The 20386-nt window shown below is 34.9% G+C and overlaps 2 protein-coding genes across 3 annotated transcripts in view; both read left to right on the top strand.

Moving 5' to 3' along the window:
• LOC101895432 (DNA topoisomerase 3-alpha) overlaps positions 1 to 2595 on the top strand; it is a 30005-nt gene extending 27410 nt beyond the window's left edge. Inside the window, exons 5-8 of one of the 2 annotated variants that reach the window (XM_011295202.3) lie at positions 14 to 1826; positions 1878 to 2209; positions 2267 to 2305; positions 2365 to 2595. In XM_011295202.3, the coding sequence (XP_011293504.1) occupies positions 14 to 1826; positions 1878 to 2209; positions 2267 to 2305; positions 2365 to 2471 (2291 nt within the window). In that variant the 3' untranslated portion in view covers positions 2472 to 2595. Of the gene's footprint in view, positions 1 to 13; positions 1827 to 1877; positions 2210 to 2263; positions 2306 to 2364 lie in introns of both variants that reach the window. The other variant, XM_011295201.3, reaches the window with a different exon arrangement.
• Positions 2596 to 3699: 1104 nt separating this feature from the next.
• LOC131805083 (uncharacterized) lies at positions 3700 to 7929 on the top strand. Its single transcript, XM_059128330.1, has 3 exons — positions 3700 to 4203; positions 7153 to 7345; positions 7769 to 7929. The coding sequence occupies exons 1-3, from the start codon at positions 3700 to 3702 to the stop codon at positions 7927 to 7929; spliced, it is 858 nt and encodes a 285-aa protein (XP_058984313.1).
• Positions 7930 to 20386: the final 12457 nt, after the last annotated feature.

Below are 20386 nucleotides of genomic sequence, written 5' to 3'. Positions count from 1 at the left end.
TTATTTTTTTTAGATTTAAGTGGAAATGAAGGTAAAGTCTATGAATTGATATGTCGCCATTTTTTGGCGTGTGTTAGTAAAGATGCTGTCGGCTCCGAAACTATTGTTTACATATCAATAGAGGGTGAGAAGTTTTCAGCCAACGGTTTGGTAATATTTGTGCGAAACTACCTTGACGTATACATATACGATAAATGGAATGCCAAACAAATACATAAATACGAAGAAGGCCAAGTCTTCGAGCCAACCGAAATAACAATGCCTGAAGGGCACACCACAGCACCACCTCTTTTAACTGAAGCAGACCTAATTGCTTTAATGGAAAAACATGGAATTGGCACAGACGCAACACACGCAGAACATATTAATACCATCAAAGAAAGGGGATATATTGGGGTTGTGGACAATGGATCCCTGGTGCCTGGAGTCATAGGAATGGGCTTATATGAGGGTTATGATGCTATGGAATTGGCACTTGCGAAACCAATGTTGAGAGCTGAATTTGAAATGGATTTAAAAAAGATCTGCTTGGGCGAAAAAGATCCAAAAACAGTTCTCAGAGAACAAATTACAAAGTATAAACAAGCTTACAAACAAATAACGGATAAAATTAAAGCAATGGATGAAAAAATGGCGCAACGAATCGATGAAACGCCAAAAGAGCGAAACAGTAGCATCCAGGGATCGGAAAATGGAGTAGATCCCAGTTACAAACCAATACAGGAAATATTTAAATGTCCTAAGTGTTCAATTGCGCCCATGGCATTGAAACAGAAGAATAATAAACCTGGTCATTTTATTGGCTGTCTCAATTATCCCAACTGTAAAAATTGTATCTGGTGGCCAGATGAATGCAAGGATCCTTCAGTTTTGGATGAACACTGCCCAAAATGTGGATCCGAGTATAAACTAATAAAAATGCGATTCACTCTACCCTATCACAGAACATTGTTCAATAGTCCAAGTGGTTGGTATGAAACTTGTTTGCTTTGTGATGTGCAATTCCGCAATACATTTAATATAAATACGGACTGTGTTAAACGCACAGGCCCAATAGTCGGTGACACACCAATAAATTACGGCGCAGTCAACTCACTGCCTTCTACGAATGCAAGGAAACCTAAAAAAGCTTCTAAAACTATTGCCAAAGATGAATCAGCCACTATCTCCAACACTAAAAAAACAAATGCAACGACAACAAAAAGAACAAATAATAAAAAAACCAAAGTCCCCTCCGTCAGATCATATTTTACATCTGCTGAATTGTCAACTTCTCCGAATCCAGCCGCAAGTAAAGATTATGATGGATTTTTCGATAACAACGATGAATTTGAAGAATTTATACTAAGAGCGGAAGCAAATACACAACAATTACCCGCCACAGATAATTTAAATTCCAATTATACAGCTATGGCTGAATTTCCTCCACTAGAATCCGGTCTTTCCCATAATGTAGCGGATGTGTTGAATGACGACGATGACGATTTGTTTGCCAGTATCCCTATGGACTATACAACAATATCTAAACAAAACACGGCTAGCCGAGAAATAAATGCAACTGACTCCGTTCAATCGGAAAACTGGTTAGATGACAGCTTTTCAGCTGTATTTAACAATGATAATGATTTCGGTAACGATTACGTTTGGGGTAGTGCAGCAAAAAATGCAAAAATTTCTGAAAACTCTAATTTATCGAGACCAATTGTAAAGAGACAAAAATTACAGAATGAAGAGTCAGACGATTGGGGTTCAGGCGCGAGGTCTACATTTCCTGCAGCGGATGACAATGTTGTTAAATGTAGTGGTTGTCATTTAGATGCAAAAGAGTAAGTATCTTAACTATTACAATTTTCTATTTTATAATGACTGAATTTTAGGTTATGTGTTAAAAAAGACGGCCCCAATAAGGGACGTATGTTTTACGTATGCCCGAAAACTAATCCCTGTAAATTTTTCCAATGGTCTGATGATATTAATGTAAATCGTAACGATTTGGTGACAACCTCTTCTGATTGGGGATATGGCGTGGAAAATGATGGATCCTGGAAGTCTAATGAACAGGCAACCGTAAATTGTAATTGTAATCAACCAGCCAAAAACTTGACTGTTCGCAAGGATGGCCCCAACAAAGGTCGAAGTTTTTATGCTTGTTCGAACCGCGACAGCTCATGTGGATTCTTTCAGTGGATTGATGAAAACGCCGATCAAGGTAATGCATTATCAGCTGTAAATAAGTTTATACTAAATATAAATTTTTATTCAGAAGACTTTTCGTGGGGTAGTGGATCCTCGACGTCGTCAAAAAGTAAGCTATAAAATATTTTTTCTTATTAATAATAATACCATATTGTTTCTAATATGAAGGGAAATCAACTAAAACGGATGTGGGAACAACAAAAGGCCGTAAATGTGGTCTATGCCGACAGGAAGGACATAGTCGACCTAAATGTCCGCGCAAATCTGAATTTTAAATTTAGTTGTCATGAAATCAATATTAAAGGTTGCTTAACATATTTGTTTATGTTTCAAAATGTATATAATGAAGTACAATATACAAAATCTTGCTGGTTTTCTGGCAGGTCAATAGCTTTTTTATTTTATTGTTTTTTTTTTTTTTACAGTTTGCTAACATTTTGTATCTTTCTTTAACTTGTCTCTTATGTATATTAATCTCAAATGATATTCGTACGTATGTAAATGTCAACCGATATTTGTTAGAATTTTTAACTCTAGTAGTTGGAACATATTCCAATTTAAATCTATTTAGAATATCATAAAATTGATCAATTATTCCAGATCTTTATGGCAGTTACACAGGCACACAGAGGCCCAAGTTTTCGAAAATTAGTTTTTCTTTAACTTGTCTCTTATGTATATTAATCTCAAATGATATTCGTACGTTTGTAAATGTCAACCAATATTTGTTGGAATTTATAGCTCTTGTAGTTGGAACATATTCCAATTTAAATCTATTTAGAATATCATAAAATTGATCAATTATTCCAGATCTTTATGGCAGTTACACAGGCACACAGAGGCCCAATTTATGAAACAAATGAGGGTATTAAGTTTTCGAAAATTAGTTTTTTTGTAATTAAGGACAGTTTGAAATGAATCGGACTGACTTTCTTAAATTACATAACTGTAAGTCATGGAGATATATAAAGTTGGATGGTACATATCTTCAGGAGTGCATATATATAATATATCAAAATGCTGTGTTACATTTACAAATGCCAAATCAAGAGTTTTGCCGTGGGAATTTTTCACACTGTTTATTTGATAAAGATTTAAGTCACAAAAACAATTTATAACTTCAAATGTATACTGAGTACTGTTCATTTTGAATGACAAAGGAATCAAAGCTTCAGAATCTTGCTGTTGGGGCAACCCACATTAACAATATGGCATCTCATGTTGCAACATCCTATACGGCAACGCCCATATAATAGGACGCCGTGCTACCGCCATTTTAGCTTGCTCAGTCTTGTTTTGTCTGTCACTCGAGTCTGACTCACTACATTGTAACTTCTTCATTCTTTTTAAATTAGTAGCTGTGAACGCTCATCATCCAATAAATCTTTACACCTTTAGTATTAACAAACATTGGCTTTTATTCCAAACCATAAAAGTACAACAAAAGTGGCGACGAGGATAGTGGAAATTGATCAATAATTGCACACACAACAATCCGCAAAAATGTCTCAAGGCATAATTCTACAATTGTTAACAGAGCAACAAAAAGCAATGTCGCAACAAACGCAACTGCTAAAGCATATGGCTGATCTTCTTCAAGCACAAGGAGCACCAAATTCACCACACTCACCACAAACATCAAATTCATCCAAAGCAGCACTAATGGAATCAATAGCACAGTCAATGACAGCATTCGTATACGAGCCAGAGAGCGGTCTGATATTTCAAGCGTGGTACAACAGGTTTGTGCATGTTTTCGAAAAAGAAGCAAGCTCACTCGAAGAACATGACAAAGTGGCCTTGTTATGGAGAAAAATGTCGAACCAAGTACATGAAAGATTTGCCAACTACGTATTACCAGCAAAACCTGAAGACATGACTCTAAAGGATACAGTAGAGAAACTCAAGAAACTCTTTGGTAAAACAGAAACACAAGTCTCACAAAGATACAAATGCCTTCAGCTAGCAAAAGGCGACAGCGAAGATTTCAGAGAATACGCAAGCAGAGTAAACCTACAATGCGAACTATTCAAAATGAAAGAACTGAAAATCGACCAATTCAAATGTCTCATTTTCGTCTTAGGACTCAAGTCAGCAAAGGACAACGACATAAGACTTCGCTTACTAAAGGTACTGGATGATGAAAACACTACAATGAACCTAGATCAACTAGTAGACGAAACACAACGAATTCTAGATCTCAAATCGGACAACATTCTCATTGAGCAATCAAAAATCGTCTGTTCACTCAACAAGCACGCAAAAGACTTTAAGAAGCACAAAACACCCAATTCACCCTGTTGGTATTGCGGAGACCTTCACTACGTCAAATTTTGTCCTTTCCAGAAACATAAATGCACAACATGCAATCAAGTGGGTCATAAAAATAACTTTTGCAACATCGCTAAAACTGGTAAGAATTTCAAATCATCATCTGAAAACAACCAGAACGAATTCAAGAAATACAGCAATTCAAGGAAATCATTCAAAACTAAGGCAGTTTTCAAAACACACAACATTAATTTCCGCGACTTAAGGAAATACACAACTGTCCTAATTAACAACAATCCTGTAAAATTTCAAATTGATACTGCATCAGACATATCAATTGTATCTATCAACACATGGAAAGCTATAGGTAAGCCTGAAGCCTACGAAACTTTTGACAACGCTAGCGACGCAAACGCAAACTCAATCAAGCTCCTAGCAGAATTTCAATGTGACGTCACAATCGACAAAACAACGAAAACATTAAAATGTTATATAACAGATATAGAAAAACTCAATATCATGGGAATCGATTGGATTCAAGCATTCAATCTATGGCAGAAACCAATAACCTCATGGTGTCATCAAATAAACTTCGTTGATGAAATAGCAGAATTGAAAACGAATTATCAACCAGTTTTTGATAACAGTACCCCAGGTCTGTGCAAAACAAAAGTCAACATACAATTATTGCCAAACACAAAAGAAATATTCGTTCCCAAACGACCTGTTCCTTTCGCAGCAAGAAAGGAAATTGAAACAGAACTCCTCAGATTAGAAAACGCAGGAATAATCACACCGGTAGATTCATCGAGGTACGCAGCGCCGATAGTGGTCAGCAAACGTAATGGAAAAATTCGAATATGTGCAGACTATTCAACAGGACTAAACTCAATAGTAGAACCTAATCAGTATCCATTACCAACACCGGAAGAAATCATGTCTGATTGCCACAACTGTGTAATCTTTAGTCACTTAGATCTCTCAGACGCATACTTACAAGTCGAAGTTGACGACGAAAGTAAAGAGCTTCTCACCATCAATACACACAAAGGTCTATATAAGTTCAACCGTCTAACCCCAGGTATAAAATCAGCTCCGGGAGCATTTCAAAGGATCATGGATAAGCTATGCGCAGGCATAGAAGGAGCAAAAGCATATATAGACGACATCATGTTATCAAGTCCATCTATTCCGGAACATAAATTAAATTTAAACAAGCTTTTACAAAGAATTCAAGATCACGGATTCAAGCTGAAATTTGAAAAATGCCAATTCTTTCAAAAACAAATCAAATATCTAGGACACATAATAAGCAAAGATGGAATCAAACCTGACCCAATCAAAATAGCAGCCGTTCAAAATCTTAAAACACCAGAAAACGTCTCGGAAGTAAGATCGTTATTAGGCTCTATTAATCATTACGGGAAATTTGTAAACAACATGAGAACACTACGTAAACCTCTTGACGATCTACTAAAAAAGGACGCCAAGTTCGAGTGGACGTCACAGTGTCAAAAATCATTAAACGACTTTAAGAACATCTTGACATCAGATCTTCTTTTAACGGATTACAATCCAAACTTGCCTATACATGTAGCAGCCGATGCATCAGCTCACGGAATCGGCGCGTTTATCTATCATATGTTTCCAGACAACACTATGAAGGCAATACATCATATTTCCAGATCACTCACACAAGCGGAAAAGAATTACAGCCAAATAGAAAAAGAAGGCCTAGCCCTTATATTCGCCGTTCAACGGTTTCACAAAATGTTATTCGGACGCAAATTTACTTTACACACCGATCACAAACCCTTACTCGCAATATTTGGTTCAAAGAAGGGAGTTCCAATTTACACAGCAAATCGTTTACAACGATGGGCCCTTATATTACTGGCTTACAACTTCGAAATTAAATACACAAACACAAAGGACTTTGGTCACGCTGATGTATTATCAAGATTAGTCAACAATCACGAAAAACCAGCAGATGACTTTATAGTGGCTTCAATATCATTCGAAGAAGACATACGTAACGAGATAAATGAAACTATGTCAGTTCTCCCAGTATCATTTAAAATGATCGTCGATGCAACAACAAAACACACGGATTTACAAATGGTCCTCAAATACATTCAAACAGAATGGCCAGAAAGCAAGAAAAATATTAACCCATCAATTATTCAATTTTTCAACCGCAAGGAAAATCTTTCAACCTTCGATGGTTGTATTCTCTTCAATAATCGTATAGTAATTCCTAAATCATATCAGAGACAAATCTTACAACAACTTCACAGAGGACACTTATCAGCAGAACGCAGCAAAGCCATCGCCAGAAGTTATGTTTATTGGCCAAACATCGACAAACAAATTGAAGACTTTGTTCGGAAATGCAAAAATTGTCAACATGCGGCAAAAAGTCCAGTAAAAACAAATCTTTGCCCATGGCCATTAACTTCACACCCTCTTGAAAGGATACATATAGACTATGCTGGTCCAGAAAAAGGTAAATATTATCTTCTTATCATCGACTCGTATTCAAAATACCCTGTTATATACGAGACAACAACGACAACCACATATGCAACATTAAAAATGTTAAACGAATATTGTGCACTCTTCGGAAATCCTGAACAATTGGTCTCGGACAACGGAACACAGTTCTGTTCAGAACAATTTGAGAAGTGGTGCAGCAAAAAAGGCATTAAACACACAAGGACTGTTCGTTTTCATCCAAGTTCAAATGGACAAGCCGAGCGTTTCGTTGATACACTTAAACGTGCATTAAAAAAACTAGAAGGGGAAGAAACGCCTACGGAATCTCTCCAAACCTTCCTAGAAGTCTACAGATCCACACCAAATCCAAATGCACCAGAAGGTAAGTCTCCAGCAGAATCCTTCATCGGAAGAAAAATGAGAACGGTCTTCGACGTTCTAAGGAAGCAACAATCGCCTGAGTATAACGTCAATCACAAAATGGAACAGCAGTACAATACCAAACACGGTACCAAAAACAGAGAGTTTAGCAACGGAGAATTGGTCTATGCCAGAAACTTCAAAGGAAACAAAAGTTACTGGACAACAGGCGAAATAGTCGAGCGTAAAGGGAAAGTCATTTACAACACTCTAATCGACGTTGGGGACAGGAAAATTCTAGTACGAGCTCATACTGATCAACTTCGACATAGAGAATCGGTAGAGTCAAGCAGACAAGAACGACAAAAACTACCATTGGACGTACTACTTGAAGAATTCGAAATCGCTTTGCCTAACCATCAAGAACATTTTGCAACTCCAACAGGTTCACCAAACTGGACACCTCAAAGAATAACAAGTCGCAGACAACCAGTCGATCCTATTTCAAGATCACCTTCTCATCTTAAGGAGGGAGATGTTGGGGCAACCCACATTAACAATATGGCATCTCATGTTGCAACATCCTATACGGCAACGCCCATATAATAGGACGCCGTGCTACCGCCATTTTAGCTTGCTCAGTCTTGTTTTGTCTGTCACTCGAGTCTGACTCACTACATTGTAACTTCTTCATTCTTTTTAAATTAGTAGCTGTGAACGCTCATCATCCAATAAATCTTTACACCTTTAGTATTAACAAACATTGGCTTTTATTCCAAACCATAAAAGCACAACACTTGCATTGGAAGACACCTAATGGAAGGCATATTAAAATCACAAAAAATCAGGATGCAATTGGAATCTTTCATTTTTTCAGTGATCAAGTGAAGATGAAGGTGGAATATAAGAACAAGTCACAAATAATTTAGATTTGCCCAATTCAATGAAAACATCAATGAATTCTATATCAAGAAAATCATTTAGATCAATTAAATAAGTAGTATATTTGGCATCAACTACAATAAGGACGCCACCACATTTTTTACAAACACGATCTTTTCTAAATATTTGATATTTTGAACATAACATTTCACAATTTAATATATATGTTTTTAACCAAGTTTCGGAAAAACCTATACATTATAATAGAAACCAATGCTATCAGTATATAAACTGGTTAATTTTGTATTAAGCCCCTTACATAAATTATCAGATCTCTCCAGAAATTCTTTAATAAATGCCTTAGCAGGCCAAAATTGTTTTAAAATCAACTGTACAAAAATGTTTTCAGGCACAACGGCCATTCTTTCTGGTGCAAACCTTGTCGTAAATATCATTTTCATTGCGAGAGCCATAGATAATGATCTTTGGACAGGTTGAGTGTTGCCAGTCTCGGGACGATCACTAGATATCGGAAGTGATAATTTCGGAATGTCACGAGTAGATTGTGAGGTTTCTTGTAGATTGTCAGGTTTTTCAATACTCATAACCTCAGGATTATTGACCCCTTTATTTATATCGCTATTAATTGCCGGAACTGGGTGTGTAACAACGCTGGCATACGACTGTTCACGCCCAGTTTCAGTTGTATCAGTGGTATTAACTGAAACCGGTTGTGAAACAGTGTTCTCCACAGAAACTGCCTTTGCCTTTTTCGCAGCCTTTTTGCGTTTCTGACCAGAAACTGACAGTGACGACACAAACTCATCTAATTCTTGGTATTTCTCAAACAATGTAGAGAAATTCTCAAATCGGACTGAACACCAACATTATTTCTTATTGTGTCATTAATCCTAGCACATTTATCATGCCATTGATTAAGACAAAACCATGGTACAATGAAGAGAAGGTAGGCCAACTTTGAAAAAATTGCAAGTATAGAGGTCTACCTGTTTGGCTTGTAATGTCAGAATTAGTATCAAAACAATAAAAAATCAAACAACTTGTTGCATTTATTTTGAATAAATAATTGAAAACCGCGATAAATGAATGAAAGGTCAACACTTCTTTTTAAAATCGTGTACTACACATCTCAAAAGGATTATTTCGCTACAAAAACGCTAGATTTTGTCGATGCATACGTTGAAATAAACATTTTGAAAACACCCGAATTTGAATGTTTTCTGAACAATTTTTTTGTTATTGAAAAAAAAAAAAAAAAAAAAACACATACATAAACAAATAAATATGACATATTAAGCCAAGAAAATAAAAAAAAAATTAAAATCATATGGTATCATAGCCCTACCTTGATATCATTGTACCATGTGTAGGTGGATTTTTATACCCTCCACCTTGGAAAGGAGGGTATACTAACTTTGTCATTCCGTTTGTAACATCCTTAAATATTCCTCTTAGACCCCATAAAGTATATATATTCATAATCAGCATAAAATTCTAAGTCGATATAAAGATGTCCGTCTGTATGTCTGTCTGTTGAAATCACGATACAGCCCACATTATTTGACGTACAGACGTACAGCAGAGCTATTTGCATTGTGTCTAGGATGGTTGGTATTGAAAATGAGATATATCGGTCCACGTTCTGGTACAGTCCCCATATAACGGTACCTCCCAATATTCGGTATTTTGATGATTTATGCCACATTTTTTCACGGATTTGTCTGAAAATTGGTATTTGTAGGTCATAACCGGTCCCTGAGCGTGTGGCAAAACATTGTTGGTTGGTATTGAAAATGAGGTCCACGTTGTGGTATAGCCCCCATATAAAGGTACCTCCCGATATTTATTTATTTATTTATTTCATCCATTTCTGTAATACAAAGCCTATAAGACCACATACAAGTATTACTAGTTACAAAATTAAACCTGAGCTTATAGTAATAATACAACTCTTTCATATCTACTAAAATACATAATTTTTTACTTGGCTCCCCAGCCATCTATTATTAAGAAAAGAAAAATATATAAATGTCCTAGACAACAATAACTCTAGATTAGTCCATCATTTTAATTCATTGCCAAATGAAGTCGCAATTTCCTTTTAAATACATTATTAGTATGCGAGAATATTCTAAGTTCATGTGGAAGCACATTCCAAACGCGTGCAATCCGAACTACAAAGGATCGCGCATAAATATTCCTACATATCCTAGGTATAATCAATTGAGGCTTTCTGGTTGAATGTGAAAAGGAAAAAAATCTTGCTAATGATGCAGGCTCACCATTTTTAACTACATTATAAAATCCAACCAGGATACGATAAGATATGAAATTGTTAAAGGAACAACCCAGAAAACACTTAACATAACCAGGAATATGACTTCTTAAAGGAATCTTATAGACAAAGCGTACAATTGAATTTACAATTTTCCGCAACCGAGAGAGATGCCCACCAATGCAACCTGACACAATCTCAATACCATATAAAAAGGTAGACATAAGCAATGCATGAGCTACCTGTTTCTTAACATGAAGAGGCATATACAAATTTGATGCGTATATTCTTCTTAATAAAAAACAAATTTTGCCAGATAAAATATCAATGTGATTACTAAACGATAGTTCATTATCAATAGTAACACCCAGAACTTTATGGTGTTCAACAAAACCAATAATATTATTGCCTAAAACAATGTTTAAGTTCGATGATGCATTTTTGGACATGCCAAACAACAGTGCTTTGGACTTAGATGAGTTAACTGTTAGATGATTTGCTGATGCCCAACTTGAAAATTGATGGAGGCACATGTTGATAGTATTTTCTAACAAAGATAAATTATCTCCTCGACCAGTAAATAATAAGAATATATCATCGGCAAACTGAAATGTTGTGCAACATTCCACGTCAATGCAAGCACGTAAGTCATTTACGTATAGGATAAATAATAGCGGTCCCAATACGGAACCCTGCGGTACACCACTGTAAAGGGAAAGCAAATTTGATTTAAAGTTATTTACAGAAACAAACTGAGTCCTATCCTCAAGGTATGAGAGTATCAGCTTACATGCAGTCAATGAAAAATTAAAAGTGTGTCTTAACTTGTTAATCAAGAGTGAAAAATTTATTGAATTGAAAGCTTTTGAAATATCAAGAGATATCAAAACATTAACTTTGCCTTCGTTAAGATTCAAACGGATTAAATCTGTGGCTCTCAATAGTAAATGTGTAGTACTGTGACCCCGTCTGAAGGCATATTGTGTATCACAAATTAAACTGCTTGTATGTTCTAATATTTGGTTCTTTAAAATAACTTCTACGATTTTCGAAATGGCTGGAAGTATTGATATTGAGCGGAGGTCTTCCGGACCCTGAACATTTTTTGATTTTGGAATGGGCACAACACGCGCAGTTTTCCAATCTTGTGGAAATGAAGTACTAGTTAAAATGTAGTTCACTAAATGTAGAACAAAGTCAGAAATATGTGGAAAAACCAATTTAAGAAAGTATATTGGAATTTCATCTACACCAACCGATTTGCATTTGATCTTGCTCAAGACTTCATGGACCTCAATTTCCGAAACACAGCGAAAGGAAAAGGACGAATCTGTGTCAGTAAATTGAGAGAAGTCAACTTCATTATCCTGCACAGAATTATTTAGAGCAAAAAAATTATTAATGTCATTGACATTAATGTCAATTGAAGTATTTTCGGATTCTACACATCCATAGTTTTTCAATATTTTCCATATTCCAGCAGAATTCGCATTACCTAAGAGTTTAGAGAAAAATTTCCTTTTGGCCCTGCGCATTACGGTCCTAGCCCTATTCCGATATCTGCGGTAAGTGGACCAATTTTCTTGACATCTGTTATGTTGGAAGGCAGAAAAAGCTAAGTCCCTAGTCCCGATCTAGCAAAATCTACATCCATTGCTTCAAGCCAGCGGTCTGAATTAACATTAATTTCCTTTCGCACAACCGGAACACAAGAAAAAAGATCTGCAAGCAGATTTGTTAGAAATTCACATTTCATGTTTACATGTACTGAACTATAAAAAGCATAGCTATCAAACTCACTCAAGAGAGTAAACAAATGATCCCAATCGATTATATTATAATTTCGAAAAACTATGAATTTGGACGGATAATAAACATTGAAAATAAGGCATGCAAAGATGAGGGCATGATCAGAAACAGACGGACATTGAACTTGACCAGAAAAATGTTTGAAAGAAGCATCACTTACTAACATAAAATCTATAAGCGATGTCGACCTTCTGGCTAAATCAAAATGCGATGGCTTTGAGTTATGAATTATAGACATATTGTATCTGGCACAAAACGAGCGACAAATGTTTGCTTTGGAAACATCAAATAAGTAAATGTTGAAATCACCTAAAACGACTATATTTGAATATTTGGAAAATATTTCTCTATGATTGAGTATTTTAATTTTTTTTGCCACATTTTTTCACGGATTTGGCTAAAAATTGGTATATGTGGGTCATAATGGTTTCCAGCTCCGGTGGCGAAACATTGCATGTATGGGTCCATGATTTGGTATAGCCCCCATATAACGGTACCTCCCGATATTCGGTATTTTGATGGTTTTTGCCACATTTTTTCACTGATTTCTCTAAAAATTGGTATTTGTAGGTCATAATGGGTCCCTGCGCGTGTGGCAAAACATTGAATTATAGGTCCACGATTTGGTATAGCCCCCTTATAACGGTACCTCCCGATATTCGGTAATTTGATGATTTTTGCCACATTTTTTCACGGATTTGTCTGAAAATTGGTATTTGTTGGTCATAATGGGTTCCAGCTTCGGTGGCGAAACATTGCATGCATGGGTCCATGATTTGATATAGCCCCCATATAACGGTACCTCCCGATATTCGGTATTTTGATGGTTTTTGCCACATTTTTTCACTGATTTGTCTAAAAATTGGTATTTGTGGGTCATAATGGGTCCTAGTTCGTGTGGCGAAACATTGTAATTATAGGTCCACGTTTTGGTGTAGCCCCCATATAACGGTACCTCCCGTTTTACCCTAAGGTGGAGGGTATTAAAAGTTTGCCCGGCCGAACGTAATGTTTTTTTACTTGTTTTTTAATTTTATTGAATGAAAGAAAAAATATCGGAAATAGCATCAAATTTTAGATTAACTATAGATAAATTTAGATTTACGTCTATATGAAATAAACTTCGAAATGTCAAACTAGGACTCATTCAGTCGGAAATTGAAAAAAGTTACGAATGTTTGTTTAATCGTCGTCGAATTATACTATGATTAAAATTATGGACTTTATGGGATCTCCAACGCACAATTTAAATGACAAAATTAATTACCATCTTTCGGTAATGGGTGTAAAAGAGAAATAATATTTGACTATTCTCAAATCATTCCCCCATCAATTATTAGGTGGAACAAAATATATACGCCGCAGGACGGTATTCTAAACGTTGGAAATACAAATTCCAAATTACAGCTCATTTGAATGGAAAATGTACTTGTTTTATTTATTTTATTTTCTTTTTTTTAATTTCTTTTTTTGTTGTTGGCAACTCTTTTAAGATGACAAACTAAACAAGAAGATATGTTACATAAACTAATCAGCTAATGTAACAAAAGAAACAGGATAAAAGAGGAGAATGCAAATCTACACAATTTGAAAATTGAATATTAAAATTTATTGGGGTTTCCACAACAGTACAACTCCTAATGACACTATATAAAAATTAACAAAATAATGGTTATGGAAACCCTGACATATCAAAGCTTTGTTTTTCGAATACGGATATTCTTTCATAATAAACTTTAAGAATACAACAAAATAGTAAGAACAGAAAAACGCAATTCCAGAAAGATGTGAACAGGTTGATAGCGAACAGGATGGTAGCGTAAATGATGTAATAATGGCAAAATCCGAGACAATGGTGGATGATATGGGTAATAAGATGGAAACAATAGAAGAGGCCATAGGGCTTTTCATAAACACACACTTCCCACCGAGCATCACTATACACGGCAGATAGAAGAAATGTAAATTAAGAAGCACCAACAAATTATAAATTCGATGGTTAAAGATGTCATCACAAGTTTTCTTTCCGGTCTTTCCGGCTCTGGAGGTGGACTACTCTCGTCCAACTTAGCCGGAAATTTTAACGTGTGCCCAATATATATATATAAACTTGAACAATCCAATACCACAAAATGCGTCACGTCTAGAGTTAAAGACATGGGCAGAAACGTCCATATATCCCCATGGAACAATGAAGGCGTGTGAAAAACCACAAAAATCCTATGGCCGACCCCAATGATATAAAAACTAAAAACCTTCTATTATTAGGCAAGAAAGAGATTAGTGGCATTATTACGGCACACCTGGGCCTACAAAAAAACTAACACAAAATATCGTAAAACAAATTCGTCCTTTGGATGAACATAAATTAATATCCAATACGGATCACAGCATTAAAATACTCTAATAAATAAGTTTTATACTTTCGAGCAAACGACCCACCCTAATGTCACAAATAAAATATATTTTTTCTCTACTGGACTCAATCATCAGTTTCAAAACTTGCCTACGAGAAACTTCAATGAATAATGTCTAAATAAAGGCTCTACCAAAACATTTAAGTTGACGTACCTAACTATTACAATCAATTAAATAAATAAAATCCGTCTCCTTTAAGTGTTTCAAATGCCCTGGCTACAGGGCCTTAATTTAATTATCAAAAATAAGTTGTCATCGTCTTATAAACCGATGGTACAATGAAATAAAGGTAAACTCATTTAAAATTAGCATTCCCAACTCTGCATTTTCTCTAATTTACATTGTCAAATTTTAATGCATAAAAAACAGTTTTCATCTCCGATTTTGTGTGTATACAATGGGTTTATAAATATAGATTTTGACAATGAAAGGTTGTATAAATTGTATAAAGGTTGTATAAATTTGAAAAAATTGTTAATATGTGATTACATATTCTTTACCTTTTTAGTTCTACCAGGAACCCACAGTTATGGATTCAGACTTGATTACGAAGTATTTTTATAAATATAAACTAAAACCCACAAATAATCCATCCATAGAAAAAAGAATGCACCAAATTCACTTTATGTTTTGTTTTTTATTCTTCCAAAATGATTTTTCTTTGGCACTTGCACTGTTCGATGTTGTTGTCCACGACAATTGGACTTTGATCACAAACGAAAAAGGGAACTCCGCGACGCGTTGTAAAGTGGCCGTTTTGTTATTGTAATATTTTTGTTGGTATTTGTTTCTTCGCGGGCTCACAACAATATAAATGCACTGCACCTACCTTTTGTAAAGAAATGAATATGATGATGGTATTGATGATGATGTTGGCGAAAATTATGTTGATGCTGGGGATTTCTTCCACACGAACATAGAAGGCAAGAACCGAAAATACATCAATATCAATGGACTGTATTTTTTAATGATTTAGGTATAGACCAGCGGGCTGCAAAACCCGTCTCGATTGGACCAAATGTTAATCCGAGATGGTGAATCCGGCTCGAAGGACCAAATAATGTTACCGCCGAAATTGCGTCTAAATAAATAAAAATAAAACATAAACGTTTTAGATTTAAATTGAAATAATAATTGGTATGTTTATTGGGATAAATAAAAAAATATAAGAGGGGTAGGAGAAATTACCTGTTGGTTGGTTTAGCAGCGAGATCAAGAATGAGTGTTAATAATGTCGAAAGGAGGCCACGGCGGCAAAATTATACTCATTAGAATCTGCGTTTGAAAGTTCAATGTTGTAACAAAAAGGAATATGCAGATTGTAGCGAGTATAGCATTCCATAAAGTCTCAAATACAATGAACGTGGAGACGACAAAGGAAATTAGTGAACTTTTGATTCTAAATTAAACACTTAGGATGATTGGAACATATCCGTCTCCTTTATGTTTAATACTACTATTAAAAATGCATCCTTCTGCATGTATTTGTTACAATTTCTATCGAATTAATTGTAATTTGACATTTCAAATTTTCAGTGTTGTGAAATCTATACCATCAATTTAATTAGTATGGTAAGATTTTCAGTGTTTTGTTGCTTTGAGAAGTATTTTGTATTGTATATAGTATAGTATAGTATTTTTCAATAAAAATTTTTGAATGTCAGTGGCATTTTGAAAAAATTCTACACAAATATGAAATAACAATAAAAATCTTTCGATTTTTTTAGTTTAGCAACTTTTGCCCAAATATTCTTTCGCATAACCTTTTCACTGTTAATAAAAAATGTTACAAATCCTTTCAGCCGTTCTCAATTAATGTGTTACTATACTTCTTTACACTATTTTTATACTATATTTATATATATTGATTTGATAGATTTTTGTACAACCATTCCACAAACAATGCAATATCTCCAAGTTGTACAACAAGTTGTATCGTGTGTGGCTTCCATAATAAATATTTTCTAAACAGTTTTCATATAATAAAACGAAAACGATTCCTGAAACAAAAAGCTGAAAAGAAAAAAAGAATTATTAATCAATATTTATCACTATAAAAACTGGAACGATACAGCGTGGTTCGGAGAAAATTCGATTTCAGAATGTTGCAAAGGGTTTGTTGCATATAATCCTAGATGGGGCGACTGGTTGTAGGAAAAAAACAAACCTCGAGTGCTGGGAAGATGACTAGGAATGGAAAGCAGCCATTTTCGTTGCCGAACCTATAAAAGGTAGTAATGATGGGAAAAGAGTTAGTTATTTAGTGGTGTTGTGATTAACGGCCAAAAGTGTTATTAATATTATGAATATTAACAGGAGAATGGTGCCAAGTATCAGACTTATGTTCTTCATTTCTCCATAATCTTCCAATCGATGAGAATTATTTAGGTTCATCTGATTTATAAATTCCAGTGATAAAGTCTTCTGTTGCTTGGTGGTTTTTGTAGGTTGCAGGTAGGCTTTAAACTTGATATCTGGGATGAAGTGTACGTTTTATTGTCAATTTGAACAGTTGAATTATAGTGGTGAATAACATGCGAGCCCTTGAGCCATAAAGTTGAGTCATCTATTAGTATTTCTCCGACATATTGATTAAGCATTATAACATCTTCCTCTATTTCCCCTATTGTTGGGACGTGATCGTTTTTGGTTATGGTGCAGGTTGAATGTTGTCTTTTCATCAAATTTGGAATACAAATAGTGTTTGTAGTATCAATAATTTTATTGGTTTCGCAAATATTTAATGAATTATCAAATTTACATTTGTCTTGAAGGCCGAAAAATTATTTGTTACATTCAAGGATAAATTCAAATTCAATTTTCAATATTACATATCTATTTTTTATAGGTTTAATCATTTTTTTTCTTACAATTTTCCTCTTTAGATGTAGGGACACTTATATTATAAATTATGCTATTTTTACTTTCGAGAAATGTAGTAATTCGTCAATACTTTTTAACGGAATGTTTTCTTGTCAAAAATTTTTTTAAGTGTTTCAATTTCGATAGCTGACAATATGAATGAATTTACAACGTTTACCTTAGCTAAATTTTTTCAATTGGAAACTTATTAATAATTATTTGATTATCATTGTTCTTAAGAGTATTTTAAATTTTCTTTGAAATGATTTCAAAATCGTGGCCGTCTGGGCTACCAGCCAACCATTTCCAAGTTGTACCAAGAAAATCTAGCTATCTTTTGGATCTTATCCTAGGTTTAATTCTAGCAATATGGGATCTTATTTGGGATAAGGTGAAGAATATGTATGGGATTAAGGGATGAATTTACGTATTATATTTTCATAATTCTGCAAATCCATGGTATGAATAATTTGAAATGATCCGGTTTGAATTTTTGCTAGTCCTGCATGTATTGTCATTAATTTAGAATTGGAATAGTCCAATATTTGGAAATCTGCTCTGCATAATGACAGCAGTAGTGGTACTCTGCAATATATTAAGTGAATTTAGTTAATTTTTGTGGACTACTCGTCCACTCTCGGTTACTATGGTTGAATTTCTATTTTCCTTTACTATTTCTTCTTTATACCTTTCTGACAATTTTGTCCCTAGCCGCTTATTTATCTTAACGTAGATGTGTTGGCGTGGTAAATATTCCTTTACATCGGTTCTGTGTTTGTTGTGATATCTTATGTCATGTGCCTGTTTTTGCTGCAGTTTGTCAACGTTTGAGAGTCTTGTCTACCGGGTGAAAAATCTACATTTCGACCGAAAAATAGATCAACCGGTTTTTTCCCTATCGTTCAATAAATTGAGTGATTGTATTCGTTAACGGCCTTTTCTAAAAGTTCTTCAAAATCACGGCATACTCCTTCAAATTTAATGCATCTCAAAAGTGCGGCTAATGTTGAGTGGAACCTTTCGATTTGTCCATTAACTTCGCTCCTGTAAGGTGGGCAAGTAAATACATCGATCCCTAATTCGTCTTTCATCATAAACATTATTGATGAAGAATTCAACGACCTTTCATTGTCTATTACCACCGTTTTTGGTACCCCATAAAAGAATAAGAGATCTCCTTACATCTTCCGTAGATTTTCCTTTAAGTATACGGGCTTGAGCATATTTTGAAAATTTGTCTATGGATGTTAGCAGTAATTTTTTTGTCCGTTGAAAAGATATGCAAATGAAGGATTTGTTAGGGTGCCTTTCGTATTTATTTGCTTTGCAAATCACACACAATCCTTTTTGTCTTGCCTAGCATTTCGGGGAAGTAATATTTTTCTAACATCTGTATTTTATTTTCCTCGGCATTATTATAATATTTTCTTGGTCAGGTTCAGATGTAACATCGTCAACAACATTCTGGGAAAATAAAACATTGTAATTTCGAAAATTAATTAAATCAGAAATGGTATAAAAGCACCAGAATGTATTATGGGCAAAATTCAGGAAATATACCCCGAATTTTGCCCATAATACATTCTGGTGCTTTTATACCATTTCTGATTGAAGGGTTTAAATAACGCTTTAAAAATTTTGTCAAGTTCTCTAGTGTGAATTCTCGCTCGTTAATAATATGCATGTGATAACCTGGGAATATAATTTTAAATTGGTAGGATGGCTCATAATGTATAGAGAACCAAATTTGGTTCTTAAATACGTTTATTGAAATTTCTGTACTATGAATTAAATTTTCTGCGGAACTTTTGTGACTGTGCACAGTTCCTGTAAGAGAATTGATATTGGACGTTTTTGTCCTAGAAAGGGCGTCGACTACCACGTTTGATTTTCCTGGTTGGTATTTTAGCTCATTATTATAATTTGTTTATTAAAATGTTGTCTAAAAGCATGATTACTATCGGAGGCTTGTGGTGCCTCAAACCATGATGGTTTTTGAGTCCGAGGCGGAAACGGAGGTCTCGCTTGGAATTTGTTTTGTCCCTCAAAATTAACAAGTTCTGGATAGAATCCTTGTTTAGGTGTTGCATAGTTTCCGAAATTAGTCGCCGTTCTCGTCTGACCAAAGACATGGTTGGTTCTTATGTTCATATTATCCAATTTGAGGCAGATATGCAATGCTTGGGAGCGGAAATTGTTAATAATTTTGGTAACTCACCCCTAAGCCCTCTAATAAATGTGTCTAAAGCTTTAACTCTGTATGCCTTCGTCATATTCGCTAGACTTTTGTCGTCATAATCTAGGCATGCTATTTTGTCTAGAATTAAAGAAAGGTGCTGGTACACAGCACGATAAAACTCAATAACCGTTATACTGTTTTGTCTCAAGGAACTCTTTTGGAATTCTAGTGTCTCGCCTATCGGAATAGTGCATCATGAGACACTTTTTGATTTTTCCCCAGTCTAAAGGAGTTCTGTAGGATTCCAGAGCGGTATCAGCGTCACCAATAACTTTCGATCTAATGTGTAGGATAGCAAAATACCTACTAGTGCCTTTCATAGAATCAAAAAGTTCTAGTATTCTATCGACTGACTTACGCCATGAATTAAACTCTCCTGGTCTACCACTGAATTCTCTTAAACCTTTAACTATATCTGGAATCGAGTCCAATTCCTTAATATTGACTTGTGTTATAGGTTGATCGCCAATTTCTTCTGTGCTGTGTATTGGAAAGAAACTTCTCATAATTTTTATCACATCATCTTTTTGTGTTTGAGTTAATCCTAAACAAGTTGA

Source organism: Musca domestica, unplaced genomic scaffold (genome assembly GCF_030504385.1).
Source record: "Musca domestica strain aabys unplaced genomic scaffold, Musca_domestica.polishedcontigs.V.1.1 5, whole genome shotgun sequence".
Classification (NCBI taxonomy): Eukaryota; Metazoa; Arthropoda; class Insecta; order Diptera; family Muscidae; genus Musca; species Musca domestica.
Note: the sequence above shows the minus strand (reverse complement) of the source record. Positions and strands in the feature narration are given on the sequence as shown.

Bases quoted from the DNA above. Each gene is read 5' to 3' on its own strand.
- LOC131805083 (XM_059128330.1), top strand. From the start codon at position 3,700: ATGTCTCAAGGCATAATTCTACAATTGTTAACAGAGCAACAAAAAGCA. The intron at 4,204-7,152 runs GTAAACCTACAA...CAATTTGAGAAG, and splicing joins TCAGAGAATACGCAAGCAGA to TGGTGCAGCAAAAAAGGCAT. The intron at 7,346-7,768 runs GTAAGTCTCCAG...CAACTCCAACAG, and splicing joins AAATCCAAATGCACCAGAAG to GTTCACCAAACTGGACACCT.